The sequence below is a fragment of the Hyla sarda genome, chromosome 7, assembly GCF_029499605.1.
Source record: "Hyla sarda isolate aHylSar1 chromosome 7, aHylSar1.hap1, whole genome shotgun sequence".
NCBI classification, from domain to species: Eukaryota; Metazoa; Chordata; class Amphibia; order Anura; family Hylidae; genus Hyla; species Hyla sarda.
The window spans coordinates 1,970,119-1,990,263 of NC_079195.1; the positions used below are offsets into that span (position 1 = coordinate 1,970,119).

Here is a 20,145-nt window from a genome sequence, read left to right on the forward strand (position 1 = left end):
TTGTTATACTTGTTTTAGCACTTTTATATCCGTTTTTGAACTTGCGTTAATGTGAATATCTATTTATATTTATGGTAATGTTAATAAAACGTGGTCCGCTGTGGCCGTTTCTACCACAATTCAGGTGTCCGTGTCTTGTATAAGGGGGAAAGGTGGTAGTAGGTCAGCGGATCTAGACGATCCCCTAGTCATGAGCACCGCCTTAAAGCAAAGAGACAGTTTCGGAATATATAGCACCCTGTACAGCGTATCCTTAGAGAGCAGGAGTAAGCAGTGCCCAACTTCTCTTTTCCTGTGTTTTTCTTGATTGAAAACTATGGTATATACTACTTAAGAAAATAAAATATAGAGGGAAAAGGCAGCATAGAGCAAGGCAATATGGTACTAACCACAAAGAAACCGCTGCTATAGAAAACACCATGTGATACATAAATAAAGCTGCACTGAAAGTAAGTGAACCCCCCTAAGGGCCAGCTACTCACGGTTATGGCCGATGCCCAGCGCTCCAGATGAGCAGAGCGGGGGGCAGCAGACACATCCATGACTCAGAGGGATGTTCAAATTTGCCACCCCTCCAAGCTTCTCCGGCGTTTCGGTGGGCACCGCCATCTTGGGGGAGGGACTTCCTGTCCCCAGCCAATGCCCGAATACGCATGTGTCCGTGCGTGTGACATCACACACGCGAGCCGCAACATCAGACGTGTGTGCCCCGGGCAGCATGTAGCCCGGAACAGCCAGTGATTTCCAAGGAGAACCGAGACCAGTCAGAACAGGACTCCAGCCGCATAAACCCGGGTGAGCGCAGCGGCGGAAGGGACCAGGAGGCAACAACCAGGAGGAAGCACAGCCCGGTGCAGCACAGGAAGAGGGAGATGCCAGCATGACTGAAGCCCCCGCTGCCTGGCAGCCCCATCCGGAGCAGAAACCAGCCCACCGGAGGTAAGAACCTCACTGTATACTCCTAGGAACAGAAAACACTGGGGGTGGATGGGGAGGGGACGATTTAACCTCTCTGTGTTTCCTGTCCTATTAGAGCTACAGGGGATAATCTCGTGGTGCTGGTGCTGTCATGATGACGAAGTGAAAAAAATAATTTTAAAACTATTGATAAAACGCCTCAAAAATAAAAAAAGATAGCAAAAAATTACAGTAGAATCTAAAAATAAAAAAAATCTTTCTACTACATAAATGTGCAGAGTATTAAAGTCCCCAAACAACTTGCGCCAAACATGCGAGACATTAATATCTAATAATAAATGATGTGACAAACAAGCATTTGACCTAACACGCCCACTTGTCAATTATCAAGGTTTCATTCTACCCTTAATTTAGGTGCAAATGGGTAATAAATATGCTGAAATAGACGTGTAACAAAATTTTGGGATAAAACACGAAGAAGCAGAAAATCTTGTTATAATAAATTTGGGCCATAGGGTTTATTCATCCTTGTCATTAAAAATAAAAATTTGAGACGTTAAAAGTTTTGATGGGTCGGGGTCACAGTGCTGAGACCTTCACCAATCATTAGAACAAGCGCGGAGGAGGTGTGCTTTACACATGTGGCTTAAAGGGGTACTCCAGTGGGAAAAAAAAAATGTTTTAAATCAACTGGTGCCAGAAAGTTAAACAGATTTGTAAATTGCTTCAAATTAAAAATCTTAATCCTTCCAGTACTTATCAGCTGCTGTATACTACAGAGGAAATTCTTTTTTTTCTGTCTGACCACAGTGCTCTCTGCTGACACCTCTGTCAATTTCAGGAACTGTCCAGAGTAGGAGCAAATCCCCATAGCAAACCTATCTTGCTCTGGACAGTTCCTGACATGGACAGAGGTGTCAGCAGAGATCACTGTGGTCAGACAGAAAAGAAATGCAAAAAGAAAAGAACTTCCTCTGTAGTATACAGCAGCTAATAAGTACTGGAAGGATTAAGATTTTTAAATAGAAGTGATTTACAAATCTGAATAACTTTCTGGCACCAGTTGATTTAAAAAAAAAGAAAAAAATTGTTTTACACTGGAGTACCCCTTTAAAGAGGAAGCAATTTACACCTCGGAATGATGCACTTTTTTGTGTGAGATCAATCCACTGGCATGCGTAAATGATTTCCCACAAGGTTCACATTTATACGGCTTTTCTCCGGTATGTATTCTCTTGTGAGAAATAAGATTTGAATTACAACTGAAACATTTCCCACATTCCTCACATTCATATGGTTTCTCCCCAGTGTGGCTTCGTTGATGTATAACTAGGCTTTTTTTGTCAACAAAACGTTTCCCACATTCTGTGCACTGGAAAGGTAATTCCCCGTGGATCCTCAGATGTTTCGAAAGCTCAGAGTTCACACTATACCGTTTCTCACATTTAGGACAAGCAAAAGGTTTCTCCCCTGTGTGAAACTTCTGATGGGTCTTGAGAGAACCTCTATCCTTAAATCTCTTGTCACACTCGGTACAGCTGTAAGGCTTCTCTCCAGTGTGAGATCTCTGATGGGAAACAAGTTGGGTGTTGCGGAGAAAGGCCTTCCCACACTCAGAACACACAAACTTCTTTACTCCAGAATGAATTTTCTTGTGTCTAAACAAATTGTCATAATCTGTGAAACATTTCCCACATTCCTCGCACGAATACGGCTTTTCTCCAGTGTGGACCCTCTCGTGGACAAGCAGACGTATCTTGGTTCTGAAAGACTTGCCACATTCGGAGCAAGAAAATGGCCTCTCGCCCGTATGGACCAATTCGTGTTTCTCAAGTTCACTCTTAAGTACAAAACTTTTACCACATTCTTCACATTTAAACTCTTTGGCTCCACTACTATGCAGTCGTTGCTCATGTAAGATCATGGCGATTTTTTGGGTGAAGACTTTACCGCAGGTTTTACACTGAAATGGTTTCTCTCCTGTGTGAATTCTCTTGTGCTGCACCAGTTGACTTTTATGGTTAAACACTTTCCCGCATTCTTCACATGGAAAGAGTTTTTCATGAGTCTTCTTGTGCTGGATGAAATCAGACTTGTCCTCGAAGCTTTCACTGCACATTGGACATTGTGATACCAAACTGGTGTGGGTTTCTTCATGGAGAGTAAGGTCTGATCGACTATGAAAACACTTCTTGCATTCACTACAAGCAAATGGCTTTTCACCAACATGAACCTTCTGATGACTCTTAAGATGGGATTTTCTGGAAAAACATTTACCACATTCAGAACACTTGAAGGGTTTCACTTCCATGTGAATCGTTTTATGGCAGTTAAGATTTGAAATAGTTTTGAATTGTTTCCCACATTCAGAACATTTAAAGTTTCTCTCTCCTGTGTGGATAATTTGATGCTTCAGTAGTCGGGGCTTGGTAGGGAATCCTTTACCACATTCAGAGCACGGAAATAAATTTGCCCCCGTGTGTAAGGTTTGGTGGGTCTGAAGACTGCGTTTGTTATTGAAGCTCCTCCCACATTCAGAACATGAATAGGGCTTCTCTCCAGTATGACATTTTTCATGTAGCGAAAGTTGTGATTTGTTTGTAAATCTTTTGGGGCACTCTCCGCACTCGTAGGGCTTCTCTCCTGTGTGAGTTCGTTCATGGGCCTTTAGATGTTGCTTCTGAGTGAATCTTTTTCCACATTCTGAACATTGAAAAGGTTTCTCTCCCGTGTGGAGCCGAAGATGAATATTTAGGTAGGATTTTGAAGTAAAATGTTTCCCACATTCAGGGCAGGTGACCTGTCCACCATCATCGGAGTCATGTTCCTCCTCACCCGAGTTATCACTTTCTGAGGAGATGTCCTCTGGCGGCATAGCGCGGACTTTCTGTGGATCCATATCAGAAGAAGAATGCTGAATGTAGGACACGTTCTCCTGTAGTGTGGACCTCAGTATCAGGGAATATCAGCCGAGTGGTTTTGTGTATCTGTCCAATAGTTATAGATCAGTTATGATCGATCATGTAAAAAAACACACGTGACCTGTAGGGAAACACAAAATAATAATGTAATCAATAGATTTCATTGGGATATTCATGAGAACAATCTGGGGAAAAGGTTAACCCCCTACCTAACAGCGCCCCCTTCCCTAGTAGTCACAAACCCTTGATTGTTCTAGTCACACCAAGTCCTGCCGCCCTACTTATGAGGTAACCCAAAATAGAAGGATTAATGCTTATGCGTGCAAGGGGTTAACTCCTCCATTATTTTATTCTTGGGGAACATCTGCAAGAAATATCTAGATAGACAGGATGGTGCTGAGAAAGGGTTCGGGTGGGTTCACACTGCGCTTTTGTTTCTGTTTACCGTGTGTTATATAAACCTGTACGGGACGAGTGTATGAGGAGAGAGAAAGAAAGAAAGAGACGGGGAAGAGTGTGTGAGGAGAGAGGGAGAGACGGGGAAGAGTGTGTGAGGGGAGAGAGAGAGACGGGGAAGAGTGTGTGAGGGGGGAGAGAGAGAGAGAGAGACGGGGAAGAGTGTGTGAGGGGAGAGAGAGAGAGAGAGAGACGGGGAAGAGTGTGTGAGGGGAGAGAGAGAGACAGGGAAGAGTGTGTGAGGGGAGAGAGAGAGAGAGACGGGGAAGAGTGTGTGAGGAGAGAGAGAGAGAGAGACGGGGAAGAGTGTGTGAGGGGGGAGAGAGAGAGAGAGACGGGGAAGAGTGTGTGAGGGGAGAGAGAGAGACAGGGAAGAGTGTGTGAGGGGAGAGAGAGAGAGAGACGGGGAAGAGTGTGTGAGGAGAGAGAGAGAGAGAGACGGGGAAGAGTGTGTGAGGGGAGAGAGAGAGAGAGACGGGGAAGAGTGTGTGAGGGGAGAGAGAGAGAGAGACGGGGAAGAGTGTGTGAGGGGAGAGAGAGAGAGAGAGACGGGGAAGAGTGTGTGAGGGGAGAGAGAGAGAGAGACGGGGAAGAGTGTGTGAGGGGAGAGAGAGAGAGAGAGACGGGGAAGAGTGTGTGAGGGGAGAGAGAGAGAGAGAGACGGGGAAGAGTGTGTGAGGGGAGAGAGAGAGACGGGGAAGAGTGTGTGAGGGGAGAGAGAGAGACGGGGAAGAGTGTGTGAGGGGAGAGAGAGAGACGGGGAAGAGTGTGTGAGGGGAGAGAGAGAGAGACGGGGAAGAGTGTGTGAGGGGAGAGGGAGAGAGAGACAAGGACAAGTATGTGAGGAGAGAGAGAAATTGCTGGCAGCACCAAATTAAGGCCCCTTTCACTCAATAAAGTTGCTCCTTAAAAGACCCGTTATAAACTTCTGTTAGAAAAGCCTTAAAAATGGACATTAAACGGCCATTACAAAATCCCATTCAAGTCTGTGGGATTTTTTGATTATCCGTTATGACCCGTTATAGCCGGTCATGAATAATGGACGTTATTTGTGACGGAAGAAAAAACGGCGCATGCACTAATTTTTCTTCAGTCACAAGAAACGGGTAAATTAACGGCCGTTATTTTTAACATTGAAGTCTATGGGTGATGGATGAGCCTTTATGTCATCTGTCTGCACCCAGTTTATATTATCCATTATTACTTCTGAGCTCAGAAGAGGTGACACCAGCAGAGGGACTACTACTACTTCCATCATGGAACAGACTTTTTTCCATGATGGGAGTTGTAATTCCCCACTGCGGGAGTCTGCCGGTGGCTGGGGAGGCTACATTAGTGTTTGTACTACAACCCCCATCATGGAACAGACTCTGTTCCATGATGGGGGTTGTAGTACAGGGGCTGAGGGATTGATCGCACCGGGTCTCACTTCTGAGACCGGATGTGATTAGAAGTTATTAAACAGGGGGAGGGGCGGCATTCTGCGCTCCCCTGCGATGTGCGATGTATTTTTACTTTCATTTTTTAATTCCCCACCGGGAGCCCTGAATGGCCGGTATGGAGGAGCCAATCAGGGCTCCCGGCGGGGTTTTTAAACTTCAGTGTTCCTTACTGTATAATCACATTCCGCCTTAAGTAGATTAATTTTATTCCCCCCCCCCCCCCCCATGTGTATATGTACGATTCCCCCACTGCCTGCTGCCTGGTCTTCTAGCGCTGTCACAGCACACAGGGACATGCCATTCCATTCCCTGATGCTTATCTCCGTATCTGACAGAGAAGAGCAGCGGAGAATGGAGGGATCTGTCTCCCCTGTGCGCTGTTATAGACCTCCATTCCCCGCCACCATACCTGACCTGTACCCCCAATGTGCTGCCTCATTCATATATTCCCCACCGCCACCCAACATGTCGTGTACGGAGATGAGCAGTGGGGAATAGACTGACATGTCCTGGGTGGTGGTGGAGAATATATGAATGAGGCAGCGCATTGGGGGTACAGGTCAGGAACCGGCGGCGGGGGAATGGAGGGCTATAACAGCGCACAGGGGGGACAGGTCAGGAACCGGCGGCGGGGGAATGGAGGGCTATAACAGCGCACAGGGGGGACAGGTCAGGAACCGGCGGCGGGGGAATGGAGCGCTATAACAGCGCACTCGGGGGACAGGTCGCTCCATTCTCCACTGCTCCTCTCTGTCAGATACGGAGATGACCAGCAGGAAATGGAATGATGACCGGGCAGCAGGCAGGGGGGGGGGGGGAAAATCAGACATATACACATGGGGGGGAATAAAATGAATATACTTAAGGGGGAATGTGATTATACAGTAAGGAACACTGAAGTTTAAAAACACCACCGGGAGCCCTGATTGGCTCCTCCATACCGGCCATTCAGGGCTCCCGGCGGGGAATTTAAAAATGAAAGTAAAATAGATCGTTCATCGCAGGGGAGCACAGAATGCGGCTCGCTCCCCTGTTTTATAACTTCTAATCACATGGGGTCTCAGAAGTGAAACCTGGTGCGATCAATCCCTCAGTCCCTGTACTACAACCCCCATCATGGAATAGAGTCTGTTCCATGATGGGGGTAGTAGTACAAACACAAATGTAGCCTCCCCTGCCACCAGCAGACTCCCGCAGCCAGGGAACTACTACTCCCATCATGGAAACAAGTCTGTTCCATGATGGGAGTAGTAGTTGTCCGGTCTGTGGGAGTCTGTGGGCAGAGGGATGTTATGACGGGTCTTAACAGATGAATCTGCCCATTATTTTGACGGACGTTATTCAGCCGTTAGCACCCGATAATTCATCCGTTATTCTACATCCGTTTTTTTGCACAGAAAACAAAATGTTTAATAACAGATGAATACTCAGTGTGAAAGTAGCCTAAAGCATTTTTTCTATTAAAAAAACTTAATCCTTCCTGTACTTATTAGCTGCTGAATACTACAGAGGAAATTATTTTCTTTTTGGAACACAGAGCTCTCTGCTGACATCACGAGCACAGTGCTCTCTGCTGACATCTCTGTCCATTTTAGGAACTGTCCAGAGCAGCATATGTTTGATATGGGGATTTTCTTCTACTCTGGACAGTTCCTAAAATGTACAGAGATGTCAGCAGAGAGCACTGTGCTCGTGATTTCAGCAGAGAGCTCTGTGTTCCAGGAAGAAAAGTACTTCCTCTATAGTATTCAGCAGCTAATAAGTACTGGAAGGATTAAGATTTTTTAATAGAAGTAATTTACAAATCTGTTTAGCTTTCAGGCACCAGTTGATTAAAAAAAAAAAAATTAATAAATAAAAAGTTTTCCACCGGAGTACCCCTTTACAAGTATAATATAAATGGAGAAAAAAAACTACTTTCTTAGGCTAGGTCTCCACACAGGTTTTTTTTTCCCTGGTTATATATATATATATATATATATATATATATATATATATATATATATCCAGGCCCCTCCGTATACCTCTATAGGATAATATATATATATCCAGGCCCCTCCGTGTACCTCTATAGGATAATATATATATATCCAGGCCCCTCCGTATACCTCTATAGGATAATATATATATATCCAGGCCCCTCCATATACCTCTATAGGATAATATATATATCCAGGCCCCTCCGTATACTTCTATAGGATAATATATATATCCAGGACCCTCAGTATACCTCTATAGGATGATATATATCCAGACCCCTCCGTGTACCTCTATAGGATGATATATATATCCAGGGCTCCTCAGTATATCTCTATAGGATAATATATATATATCCAGGCCCCTCAGTATATATCTATAGGATAATATATATATCCAGGCCCCTCCATATACCTCTATAGGATAATATATATATATATCCAGGCCCCTCAGTATATATCTGTAGGATAATATATATCCAGGCCCCTCCGTATACTTCTATAGGATGATATATATATATATATATATATATATATATATATATAGCCAGGCCCCTCAGTATATATCTATAGGATAATATATATCCAGGCCCCTCTGTATACTTCTATAGGATGATATATATATATATATATCCAGGCCCCTCAGTATATATCTATAGGATAATATATATCCAGGCCCCTCCGTATACTTCTATAGGATGATATATATATATATATGAAGGATGCCGCAGCACACAAAAAGAGTTCAGGTGAAAAAACAGCGTTTTATTCCATGGTAATACAAACAAGCGACGTTTCAGCTGCCAGTGCGGCCTTTTTCTATTACCATGGAATAAAACGCTGATTTTTCACCTGAACTCCTTTCGTGTGCTGCGGCATCCTTCCTAGATGTCTGACTAGCTTTGACCAAAGTCTCCTTCGCTGCTTGCACCACCATTACACTATTACAGGACATGCTGTTCCAACCTGGTTTTTGTAGTGTATATATATATCTCTCTATCTCCAGGCCCCTCCGTATACCTCTATAGGATGATATATCCAGGCCCCTCCGTATACCTCTATAGGATGATATATCCAGGCCCCTCCGTATACCTCTATAGGATGATATATCCAGGCCCCTCCGTATACCTCTATAGGATGATATATCCAGGCCCCTCCGTATACCTATATAGGATGATATATCCAGGCCCCTCCGTATACCTCTATAGGATGATATATCCAGGCCCCTCCGTATACCTCTATAGGATGATATATCCAGGCCCCTCCGTATACCTATATAGGATGATATATCCAGGCCCCTCCGTATACCTCTATAGGATGATATATATATATATATATATATCCAGGCCCCTCCGTATACCTCTATAGGATGATATATCCAGGCCCCTCCGTATACCTATATAGGATGATATATCCAGGCCCCTCCGTATACCTCTATAGGATGATATATATATATATCCAGGCCCCTCCGTATACCTCTATAGGATGATATATATATATATATATATATCCAGGCCCCTCCGTATACCTCTATAGGATGATATATCCAGGCCCCTCCGTATACCTCTATAGGATGATATATCCAGGCCCCTCCGTATACCTCTATAGGATGATATATCCAGGCCCCTCCGTATACCTATATAGGATGATATATCCAGGCCCCTCAGTATACCTCTATAGGATGATATATCCAGGCCCCTCCGTATACCTCTATAGGATGATATATCCAGGCCCCTCAGTATACCTCTATAGGATGATATATCCAGGCCCCTCCGTATACCTCTATAGGATGATATATCCAGGCCCCTCCGTATACCTATATAGGATGATATATCCAGGCCCCTCCGTATACCTCTATAGGATGATATATATATATATCCAGGCCCCTCCGTATACCTCTATAGGATGATATATCCAGGCCCCTCCGTATACCTCTATAGGATGATATATCCAGGCCCCTCCGTATACCTATATAGGATGATATATCCAGGCCCCTCCGTATACCTCTATAGGATGATATATATATATATCCAGGCCCCTCCGTATACCTCTATAGGATGATATATCCAGGCCCCTCCGTATACCTCTATAGGATGATATATCCAGGCCCCTCCGTATACCTCTATAGGATGATATATCCAGGCCCCTCCGTATACCTCTATAGGATGATATATCCAGGCCCCTCAGTATACCTCTATAGGATAATATATCCAGGCCCCTCCGTATACCTATATAGGATGATATATCCAGGCCCCTCCGTATACCTCTATAGGATGATATATCCAGGCCCCTCCGTATACCTATATAGGATGATATATCCAGGTGCCTCCGTGTACCTCTATAGGATGATATATCCAGGCCCCTCCGTATACCTCTATAGGATGATATATCCAGGCCTCTCCGTATACCTCTATAGGATGATGGGAGTTCTCAGTGTCCCGGTCAGTGGTGGATAAGAAGCTCCGGTCCTGCTGGGCTCTGTGTATTGGGTGATCGCCCTCCTGTCCTCTCCGCCATCTTTATATGTGTTGTGTGGTGGTTGTGCAGATGTTGGTGATTGGTCGCTCTCCATCTATGGTGTCTGGTGGAGTTTACCCATAATAACCTTATTACACATGGACTTCTCTGTGATTGGTCGGTCTGGAGGAGTCTATTCAGGACTATTCATATGGTAATGATGGACGACAATGTGAAACTCCAGGTCATTGTTGTTCTTGTTTTTGTAGCTAAGTAGCAAACAATGTAACCGCCCCGACTGGTTAGGGGTGTGGAGATTTCAGTCCCCAGAGTCAAGATTGGGAATAATTTCAGATCATATGTTGAAATATTTGTCCAACTCTCCAGTGCAGACCAGGGGGCCAAATCATCTTCAGGGGCCCCAGTGCAAAAACTGTAACAGGGCCCCTGAGAAAGAATTCTTTATAGTCCAGGTCTCCTCATAAGAGAAAGACCATTAAATCAGAGGCCGTTCCCCAAATGAATTAAAAAAAATTCCCCCAAGTGAGATTCTGTGTGTAGCAGAGTGAGGGAGGAAGTTCTCCCCTGTATGGCTTCAGATGATGTCACAACTGCTGGGGAACGCCCCTTCTCAGTCTGTGGAGCTCACTGAAACTGAGCAGAAAATACAGAGCAATATCAAGGTAAAAAAATAAAAAAACGATAAAAATAAAGGCCGGGGGTGGTTTATCGTCATGGGGGGGATTATAATTTGTATCCAGCTCATGACAGATAATCTTACATCACTTCCTACCACTCCTTTAGACCCTGACTATCCATCCAACTTGTCTCCTCGGGGCTAAGAAAAAAAATAAAAAATAGTTTTTTCATTACAGAGGATTCAGATTTTTGCAGAGAGAACTTCACCCCGTTCCGATCCAGTAAAAGATTTTCTTAAAATTTTTAAACAACGTTGTTTTTTTTTTTGTTTCCACTGCATAATAGGGAAATATTTTATTATTATTGGACATCACACACGGTTCCCCTGATGCTCTCAAAATGATGTCCCCGTCTCTTGCATTTATTAGTTTCACTATTATTGTCCTGGGAGAGATCGGTGACAGACATCCAGTTCTTCAATACCATCCACTCATTCCTGGCAAAGCTGGGTGGGAACTATGTGTGGTGCTTATGTTGCTGTTGGAGCGCGGTCTCCACCCCGTGGTCCTCCAGCTGTTGTAAATCCCAGCTCCCAGCTTTCCTTCCACTATTGGTGCAGTCAGTGTTAGTCTAGGTAAATACTGAGACAATCTGCGATGGTAAAGCTGAGCTGTGACTGGTTGCTATGGAAAAGCTGAGCTGTGATTGGTTGCTATGGTAAAGCTGAGCTGTGATTGGTTGTTATGGGCAAAACTGGACAGATTGATAAGCCGGGCCATGGAGTGAGGTTTATATGGAAATAATAAAGCCCCTTAATTTGTCGTATACTAATATGTTTTAACTTGTGGACCAATGTTTCCCAACCAGGGTGTCTCCAGCTGTTGCAAAATTACAACTCCCAGCATGCCTGGACAGCCAACAACATGCTTGGAGTTGTAGTTTTGCAACAGCTGGAGGCACCCTGGTTGGGAAACACTGTGGAAGACACAGAGACAAACAATTAACACATTTGGGGTCCGACCCCTGGGGCCCTGTAGAGATGGGAAGTTTTACATAAGCGGAGTACCCCTTTAGCTTCAGGACACGATGTTATCTGACTTAGGGTACGTTGTTCACACTGCGGAATGTTGTTCACACCCACGGAATTCCGCCAGTAAAATTCCGCACAGTGAACGTTAGTATCTGTGTTAGTATCGTCTTACACGAGACCCATTCACACTGCGGAATTTCAGCGGCAGACAATTCCGTCGCTGAAATTTTTCTGCGCATAGAAAGAACGTCCAGGAGCACTACATAGCCGTCAATGGTGACAGCCAAATGCCGCGCGGTCCGACCGCCACCGGCTGCCAGGCTGAATCTCCGCTTGCTGAATTCCGCGAGCAGAGATTCAGCTACAGTTCTGCAGTGTGAACATACCCTTAAAGGGGTACTCCGCCCCTAGACAGTGCAGGACCCCCACCATCTCCACGCAGCACCCGACATTCTAAAAAGTATGTATGGGACGATGGGTTCCCATGGCGGGAAACGTGACATCACGCCAAATCCCCCCCCCCCCCCCAATCATGTCTGTGGGTGAATTACACTTTGAAAAGGGCTTTGAGGTAGGTAAAATGGAAAAGAGGGGAGGGGCCGCACCCATTAGAGGGGAGGGGCCGCACCCATTAGAGGGGAGGGGCCGCACCCATTAGAGGGGAGGGGCCGCACCCATTAGAGGGGAGGGGCCGCACCCATTAGAGGGGAGGGGCCGCACCCATTAGAGGGGAGGGGCCGCACCCATTAGAGGGGAGGGGCCGCACCCATTAGAGGGGAGGGGCCGCACCCATTAGAGGGGAGGGGCCGCACCCATTAAAGGGGAGGGGCCGCACCCATTAAAGGTGAGGGGCCGTACACATTAGAAGGGAGGGGCCGTACACATTAGAAGGGAGGGGCCGTACACATTAGAGGGGAGGGGCCGTACACATTAGAGGGGAGGGGCCGTACACATTAGAGGGGAGGGGCCGTACACATTAGAGGGGAGGGGCCGTACACATTAGAGGGGAGGGCGGTACACATTAGAGGGGAGGGCGGTACACATTAGAGGGGTGGGCGGTACACATTAGAGGGGTGGGCGGTACACATTAGAGGGGTGGGCGGTACACATTAGAGGGGAGGGCCGTACACATTAGAGGGGTGGGCCGTACACATTAGAGGGGTGGGCCGTACACATTAGAGGGGTGGGCCGTACACGTTAGAGGGGTGGGCGGTACACGTTAGAGGGGTGGGCGGTACACGTTAGAGGGGTGGGCGGTACACGTTAGAGGGGTGGGCGGTACACGTTAGAGGGGTGGGCGGTACACGTTAGAGGGGTGGGCGGTACACGTTAGAGGGGTGGGCGGTACACGTTAGAGGGGTGGGCGGTACACATTAGAGGGGTGGGCGGTACACATTAGAGGGGAGGGCCGTACACATTAGAGGGGTGGGCGGTACACATTAGAGGGGTGGGCGGTACACATTAGAGGGGAGGGCCGTACACATTAGAGGGGAGGGCCGTACACATTAGAGAGGTGGGCGTACACATTAGAGGGGTGGGCGTACACATTAGAGGGGTGGGTGTACACATTAGAGCGGTTGCGAGCACTGCTGAAGAAAGGAAAAAACAGAACACAAGGCGCAACTATGTGCAATTATCCCCAATAAGATGTGTGAACACAAGAGATGAAAGCTGCTCACCTTGTAGTGTTAGTGACCCACGAGTATGGAGCAGTCAGCCGGAGCAGGTACGGTGCAGACTAAAGTAGAGGGAACTATACTTGAGGCAAGCACTGAGCTCAGGAAGGGGCGTGTCTATAACAAGCACTGAGCTCAGGAAGGGGTGTGTCTATAACAAGCACTGAGCTCAGGAAGGGGTGTGTCTATAACAAGCACTGAGTACAGGAAGGGGCGTGTCTATAACAAGCACTGAGCTCAGGAAGGGGTGTGTCTATAACAAGCACTGAGTACAGGAAGGGGCGTGTCTATAACAAGCACTGAGTAGAGGAAGGGGCGTGTCTATAACAAGCACTGAGTACAGGAAGGGGTGTGTCTATAACAAGCACTGAGTAGAGGAAGGGGCGTGTCTATAACAAGCACTGAGCTCAGGAAGGGGTGTGTCTATAACAAGCACTGAGTACAGGAAGGGGCGTGTCTATAACAAGCACTGAGTACAGGAAGGGGTGTGTCTATAACAAGCACTGAGTACAGGAAGGGGCGTGTCTATAACAAGCACTGAGCTCAGGAAGGGGTGTGTCTATAACAAGCACTGAGTACAGGAAGGGGTGTGTCTATAACAAGCACTGAGTAGAGGAAGGGGCGTGTCTATAACAAGCACTGAGCTCAGGAAGGGGTGTGTCTATAACAAGCACTGAGCTCAGGAAGGGGCGTGTCTATAACAAGCACTGAGCTCAGGAAGGGGTGTGTCTATAACAAGCACTGAGTAGAGGAAGGGGCGTGTCTATAACAAGCACTGAGCTCAGGAAGGGGTGTGTCTATAACAAGCACTGAGTAGAGGAAGGGGCGTGTCTATAACAAGCACTGAGCTCAGGAAGGGGTGTGTCTATAACAAGCACTGAGCTCAGGAAGGGGTGTGTCTATAACAAGCACTGAGCTCAGGAAGGGGTGTGTCTATAACAAGCACTGAGCTCAGGAAGGGGTGTGTCTATAACAAGCACTGAGCTCAGGAAGGGGTGTGTCTATAACAAGCACTGAGCTCAGGAAGGGGTGTGTCTATAACAAGCACTGAGCTCAGGAAGGGGCGTGTCTATAACAAGCACTGAGCTCAGGAAGGGGTGTGTCTATAACAAGCACTGAGCTCAGGAAGGGGTGTGTCTATAACAAGCACTGAGTACAGGAAGGGGCGTGTCTATAACAAGCACTGAGCTCAGGAAGGGGTGTGTCTATAACAAGCACTGAGTACAGGAAGGGGCGTGTCTATAACAAGCACTGAGTAGAGGAAGGGGCGTGTCTATAACAAGCACTGAGTACAGGAAGGGGTGTGTCTATAACAAGCACTGAGTAGAGGAAGGGGCGTGTCTATAACAAGCACTGAGCTCAGGAAGGGGTGTGTCTATAACAAGCACTGAGTACAGGAAGGGGCGTGTCTATAACAAGCACTGAGTACAGGAAGGGGTGTGTCTATAACAAGCACTGAGTACAGGAAGGGGCGTGTCTATAACAAGCACTGAGCTCAGGAAGGGGTGTGTCTATAACAAGCACTGAGTACAGGAAGGGGTGTGTCTATAACAAGCACTGAGTAGAGGAAGGGGCGTGTCTATAACAAGCACTGAGCTCAGGAAGGGGTGTGTCTATAACAAGCACTGAGCTCAGGAAGGGGCGTGTCTATAACAAGCACTGAGCTCAGGAAGGGGTGTGTCTATAACAAGCACTGAGCTCAGGAAGGGGTGTGTCTATAACAAGCACTGAGTAGAGGAAGGGGCGTGTCTATAACAAGCACTGAGCTCAGGAAGGGGTGTGTCTATAACAAGCACTGAGTAGAGGAAGGGGCGTGTCTATAACAAGCACTGAGCTCAGGAAGGGGTGTGTCTATAACAAGCACTGAGCTCAGGAAGGGGTGTGTCTATAACAAGCACTGAGTAGAGGAAGGGGCGTGTCTATAACAAGCACTGAGCTCAGGAAGGGGTGTGTCTATAACAAGCACTGAGTAGAGGAAGGGGCGTGTCTATAACAAGCACTGAGCTCAGGAAGGGGTGTGTCTATAACAAGCACTGAGCTCAGGAAGGGGTGTGTCTATAACAAGCACTGAGCTCAGGAAGGGGTGTGTCTATAACAAGCACTGAGCTCAGGAAGGGGCGTGTCTATAACAAGCACTGAGCTCAGGAAGGGGTGTGTCTATAACAAGCACTGAGCTCAGGAAGGGGTGTGTCTATAACAAGCACTGAGCTCAGGAAGGGGTGTGTCTATAACAAGCACTGAGTACAGGAAGGGGCGTGTCTATAACAAGCACTGAGCTCAGGAAGGGGTGTGTCTATAACAAGCACTGAGCTCAGGAAGGGGTGTGTCTATAACAAGCACTGAGCTCAGGAAGGGGCGCGTCTATAACAAGCACTGAGCTCAAGAAGGGGTGTGTCTATAACAAGCCCTGAGCTCAGGAAGGGGTGTGTCTATAACAAGCACTGAGTACAGGAAGGGGTGTGTCTATAACAAGCACTGAGCTCAGGAAGGGGTGTGTCTATAACAAGCCCTGAGCTCAGGAAGGGGTGTGTCCATAACAAGCACTGAGCTCAGGAAGGGGCGTGTCTATAACAAGCACTGAGCTCAGGAAGGGGTGTGTCTATAACAAGCACTGAGCTTAGGAAGGGGCGTGTCTATAACAAGCACTGAGCTCAGGAAGGGGTGTGTCTATAACAAGCACTGAGCTCAGGAAGGGGTGTGTCTATAACAAGCACTGAGTACAGGAAGGGGCGTGTCTATAACAAGCACTGAGTACAGGAAGGGGCGTGTCTATAACAAGCACTGAGCTCAGGAAGGGGTGTGTCTATAACAAGCACTGAGTACAGGAAGGGGTGTGTCTATAACAAGCACTGAGTACAGGAAGGGGTGTGTCTATAACAAGCACTGAGCTTAGGAAGGGGCGTGTCTATAACAAGCACTGAGCTCAGGAAGGGGTGTGTCTATAACAAGCACTGAGCTCAGGAAGGGGCGTGTCTATAACAAGCACTGAGTACAGGAAGGGGCGTGTCTATAACAAGCACTGAGCTCAGGAAGGGGTGTGTCTATAACAAGCACTGAGCTCAGGAAGGGGTGTGTCTATAACAAGCACTGAGTACAGGAAGGGGCGTGTCTATAACAAGCACTGAGCTCAGGAAGGGGCGTGTCTATAACAAGCACTGAGCTCAGGAAGGGGTGTGTCTATAACAAGCACTGAGCTTAGGAAGGGGCGTGTCTATAACAAGCACTGAGCTCAGGAAGGGGTGTGTCTATAACAAGCACTGAGCTCAGGAAGGGGTGTGTCTATAACAAGCACTGAGTACAGGAAGGGGCGTGTCTATAACAAGCACTGAGTACAGGAAGGGGCGTGTCTATAACAAGCACTGAGCTCAGGAAGGGGTGTGTCTATAACAAGCACTGAGTACAGGAAGGGGTGTGTCTATAACAAGCACTGAGTACAGGAAGGGGTGTGTCTATAACAACCACTGAGTACAGGAAGAGGCATGTCTATAACAAGCACTGAGTACAGGAAGGGGTGTGTCTATAACAAGCACTGAGCTTAGGAAGGGGCGTGTCTATAACAAGCACTGAGCTCAGGAAGGGGTGTGTCTATAACAAGCACTGAGCTCAGGAAGGGGCATGTCTATAACAAGCACTGAGTACAGGAAGGGGCGTGTCTATAACAAGCACTGAGCTCCGGAAGGGGCGTGTCTATAATAAGCACTGAGTACAGGAAGGGGTGTGTCTAAAACAAGCACTGAGTACAGGAAGGGGCGTGTCTATAACAAGCACTGAGTACAGGAAGGGGCGTGTCTATAACAGGCTCGGCACCCTAATGTTCTATTGTGTCGCATATTTTATGGTTAGCGACAAATCTGTGTCCAGAGACGCATTAGTGTAATAAATATTGATCTATATAGGTATATGCAGTTACCACCCCCCTCTTCCCCATAGGTATATGCAGAGTAACCCCCCTCTTCCCCATAGGTATATGCAGAGTAACCCCCCTCTTTCCCATAGGTATATGCAGTTACATCCCCCCCTCGTCCCCATAGGTATATGCAGTTACATCCCCCTCTTCCCCATAGGTATATGCAGTTACATCCCCCTTTTCCCCATAGGTATATGCAGTTACATCCCCCTCTTCCCCATAGGTATATGCAGAGTAACTTCCTCTTTCCCATAGGTATATGCAGAGTAACCCCCCTCTTTCCCATAGGTATATGCAGTTACATCCCCCCTCTTTCCCATAGGTATATGCAGTTACATCCCCCCTCTTACCCATAGGTATATGCAGAGTAACCCCCCTCTTTCCCATAGGTATATGCAGTTACATCCCCCCTCTTTCCCATAGGTATATGCAGTTACATCCCCCCTCTTCCCCATAGGTGTATGCAGAGTAACCCCCCTCTTACCCATAGGTATATGCAGTTACATCCCCCCTCTTTCCCATAGGTATATGCAGTTACCACTCCCCTCTTCCCCATAGGTATATGCAGAGTAACCCCTCTCTTCCCTATAGGTATATGCAGTTACATCTCCCCTCTTTCCCATAGGTATATGCAGTTACATCCCCCCTCTTTCCCATAGGTATATGCAGTTACATCCCCCCTCTTTCCCATAGGTATATGCAGAGTAACCCCCCTCTTCCCTATAGGTATATGCAGTTACATCCCCCCTCTTTCCCATAGGTATATGCAGAGTAACCCCCCTCTTCCCTATAGGTATATGCAGTTACACCCCCCCCTCTTCCCCATAGGTATATGCAGAGTAACCCCCCTGTCTTACTAACTAGTTTGAAACTCCTCGAAACGCTCACTGTGATACACAACAGGCGCTCCTCTAAGCATAAGACATTTTATTTACCTATTTACTAAAATCTAAACATAATGAAATATGAACAATGAAGAATCAATACATTTACCGGATATTGTATCATCACTCGGGGGACTCATCGATCGTAGGAGGTCCCGTCTATGTCCGCATCACACAACACGTCCGCTGTGTCTGGAAATCCCATTGATTCAGGGACTTTCCAGAGTTTTCATTGTCCCTGATTTCCCACGCCTTGCGCAGTCCCGTATGTGCTCAATAATTGGTTCACGTAGGGTTAAGTCTTTTTACACGACATGTTATATAAGCGTCATGCACCACGCACGCCCAGTGGTTGTTTACCAGAAGGGGTGGCGGGGGATCAGTACTGGTAAACCAATCACCATCCATCCTCCTCATGTGCAGATAAGTCACACAACTTGTTGTTTTGTACTTAAAGGGGCACTCCGGTGGTTCATTGTTTTGACTATACGGCATCTTCTTTGTAAGTTTATTTTTTTGGTAATATACATGTGTTGTATGTTTTGGCAGCATTCATGTGTTTTTCTTACCTGCTTGTTGGGCAGGAAGTTCTGTAGTTCAGGGTTTTCTTTTACTGTTGTCCACAGTTCTGAGTCTGTGGTGGACAAGATGTCACAGCTTTTTTTTTTTCTCTGTCTGCATGAGAGGAATAAGCCACGCCCCCTCATCTCATCCAGCTGAATACACAGCTCCTCCCCTCCCCCCAGCTCTGTACACAGCTCCTCCCCTCCCCCCTGCTCTGTACACAGCTCCTCACCTCCCCTCCCCCCTGCTCTGTACACAGCTCCTCACCTCCCCTCCTCCCTGCTCTGTACACAGCTCCTCACCTCCCCTCCCCCCTGCTTTGTACACAGCTCCTCACCTCCCCTCCCCCCTGCTCTGTACACAGCTCCTCCCCTCCCCCCTGCTCTGTACACAGCTCCTCCCGACGATGCAGAGGATCCAGAAGAGGATGCGCCCGAGCCCCGAGGACAGGTAAGTGATCGTCACCGGACCACACGGGGCACCGTAAACGGCTATCCGGTGGTAGCTGAAGCAGTCTGCGCTGCCGGATAGCCGTTTATGCGATGGCCCCAACATACAAAAGCATCGTATGTTGATGCTGCCTTCACCATGCGATCAGGGGTCGGGGGTCACTGTATATTATATATGGTATGGCGGGGCCATCGTAGGTCGGGGCGTCACTGTATATTATATATGGTAGGTCGGGGCCATCGTAGGTTGGGGGGTCACTGTATATTATATATGGTATGTCGGGGCCATCGTAGGTCGGGGGGGTCACTGTATATATATGGTATGTCGGGGCCATCGTAGGTCGGGGGGTCACTGTATATATATATATATATATATATATATATGGTATGTCGGGGCCATCGTAGGTCGGGGGGTCACTGTATATTATATATGGTATGGCGGGGCCATCATAGGTCGGGGGGTCACTGTGTGTGTATATATGGTATGGCGGGGCCATCGTAGGTCGGGGGGTCACTGTATATATATATATATATGGTATGTCGGGGCCATCGTAGGTCAGGGGGTCACTGTATATATATGGTATGTTGGGGCCATCGTAGGTTGGGGGTCACTGTATATTATATATGGTATGGCGGGGCCATCGTAGGTCGGGGGGTCATTGTATATTATATATGGTATGGCAGGCCATCGTAGGTCGGGGGGTCACTGTATATATATATATGGTATGGCGGGGCCATCGTAGGTCGGGGAGTCACTGTATATTATATATGGTATGTCGGGGCCATCGTAGGTCGGGGGGTCACTGTATATTATATATGGTATGGC

The 20,145-nt window shown here is 47.2% G+C and overlaps 1 protein-coding gene across 4 annotated transcripts; it reads right to left on the minus strand.

Moving 5' to 3' along the window:
• Positions 1-1,959: 1,959 nt before the first annotated feature.
• On the minus strand, positions 1,960-18,528 carry LOC130282618 (zinc finger protein 658B-like). 4 transcript variants are annotated; one of them, XM_056531048.1, is made up of 2 exons: positions 18,416-18,528; positions 1,960-3,960 (listed from the first exon to the last, which is right to left on the minus strand). In XM_056531048.1, the coding sequence occupies exon 2, from the start codon at positions 3,815-3,817 to the stop codon at positions 2,045-2,047; it is 1,773 nt and encodes a 590-aa protein (XP_056387023.1). In that variant the 5' UTR covers positions 3,818-3,960; positions 18,416-18,528; the 3' UTR covers positions 1,960-2,044. The 4 variants fall into 4 exon arrangements, with proteins under 4 accessions (XP_056387023.1, XP_056387022.1, XP_056387024.1 ...); XM_056531047.1 differs by lacking the exon at positions 18,416-18,528 and adding an exon at positions 13,519-13,624; XM_056531049.1 differs by lacking the exon at positions 18,416-18,528 and adding an exon at positions 10,319-11,473.
• Between the last annotated feature and the right edge of the window lie 1,617 nt (positions 18,529-20,145).

Bases quoted from the DNA above. Each gene is read 5' to 3' on its own strand.
- LOC130282618 (XM_056531048.1), bottom strand. From the start codon at position 3,817: ATGGATCCACAGAAAGTCCGCGCTATGCCGCCAGAGGACATCTCCTCA.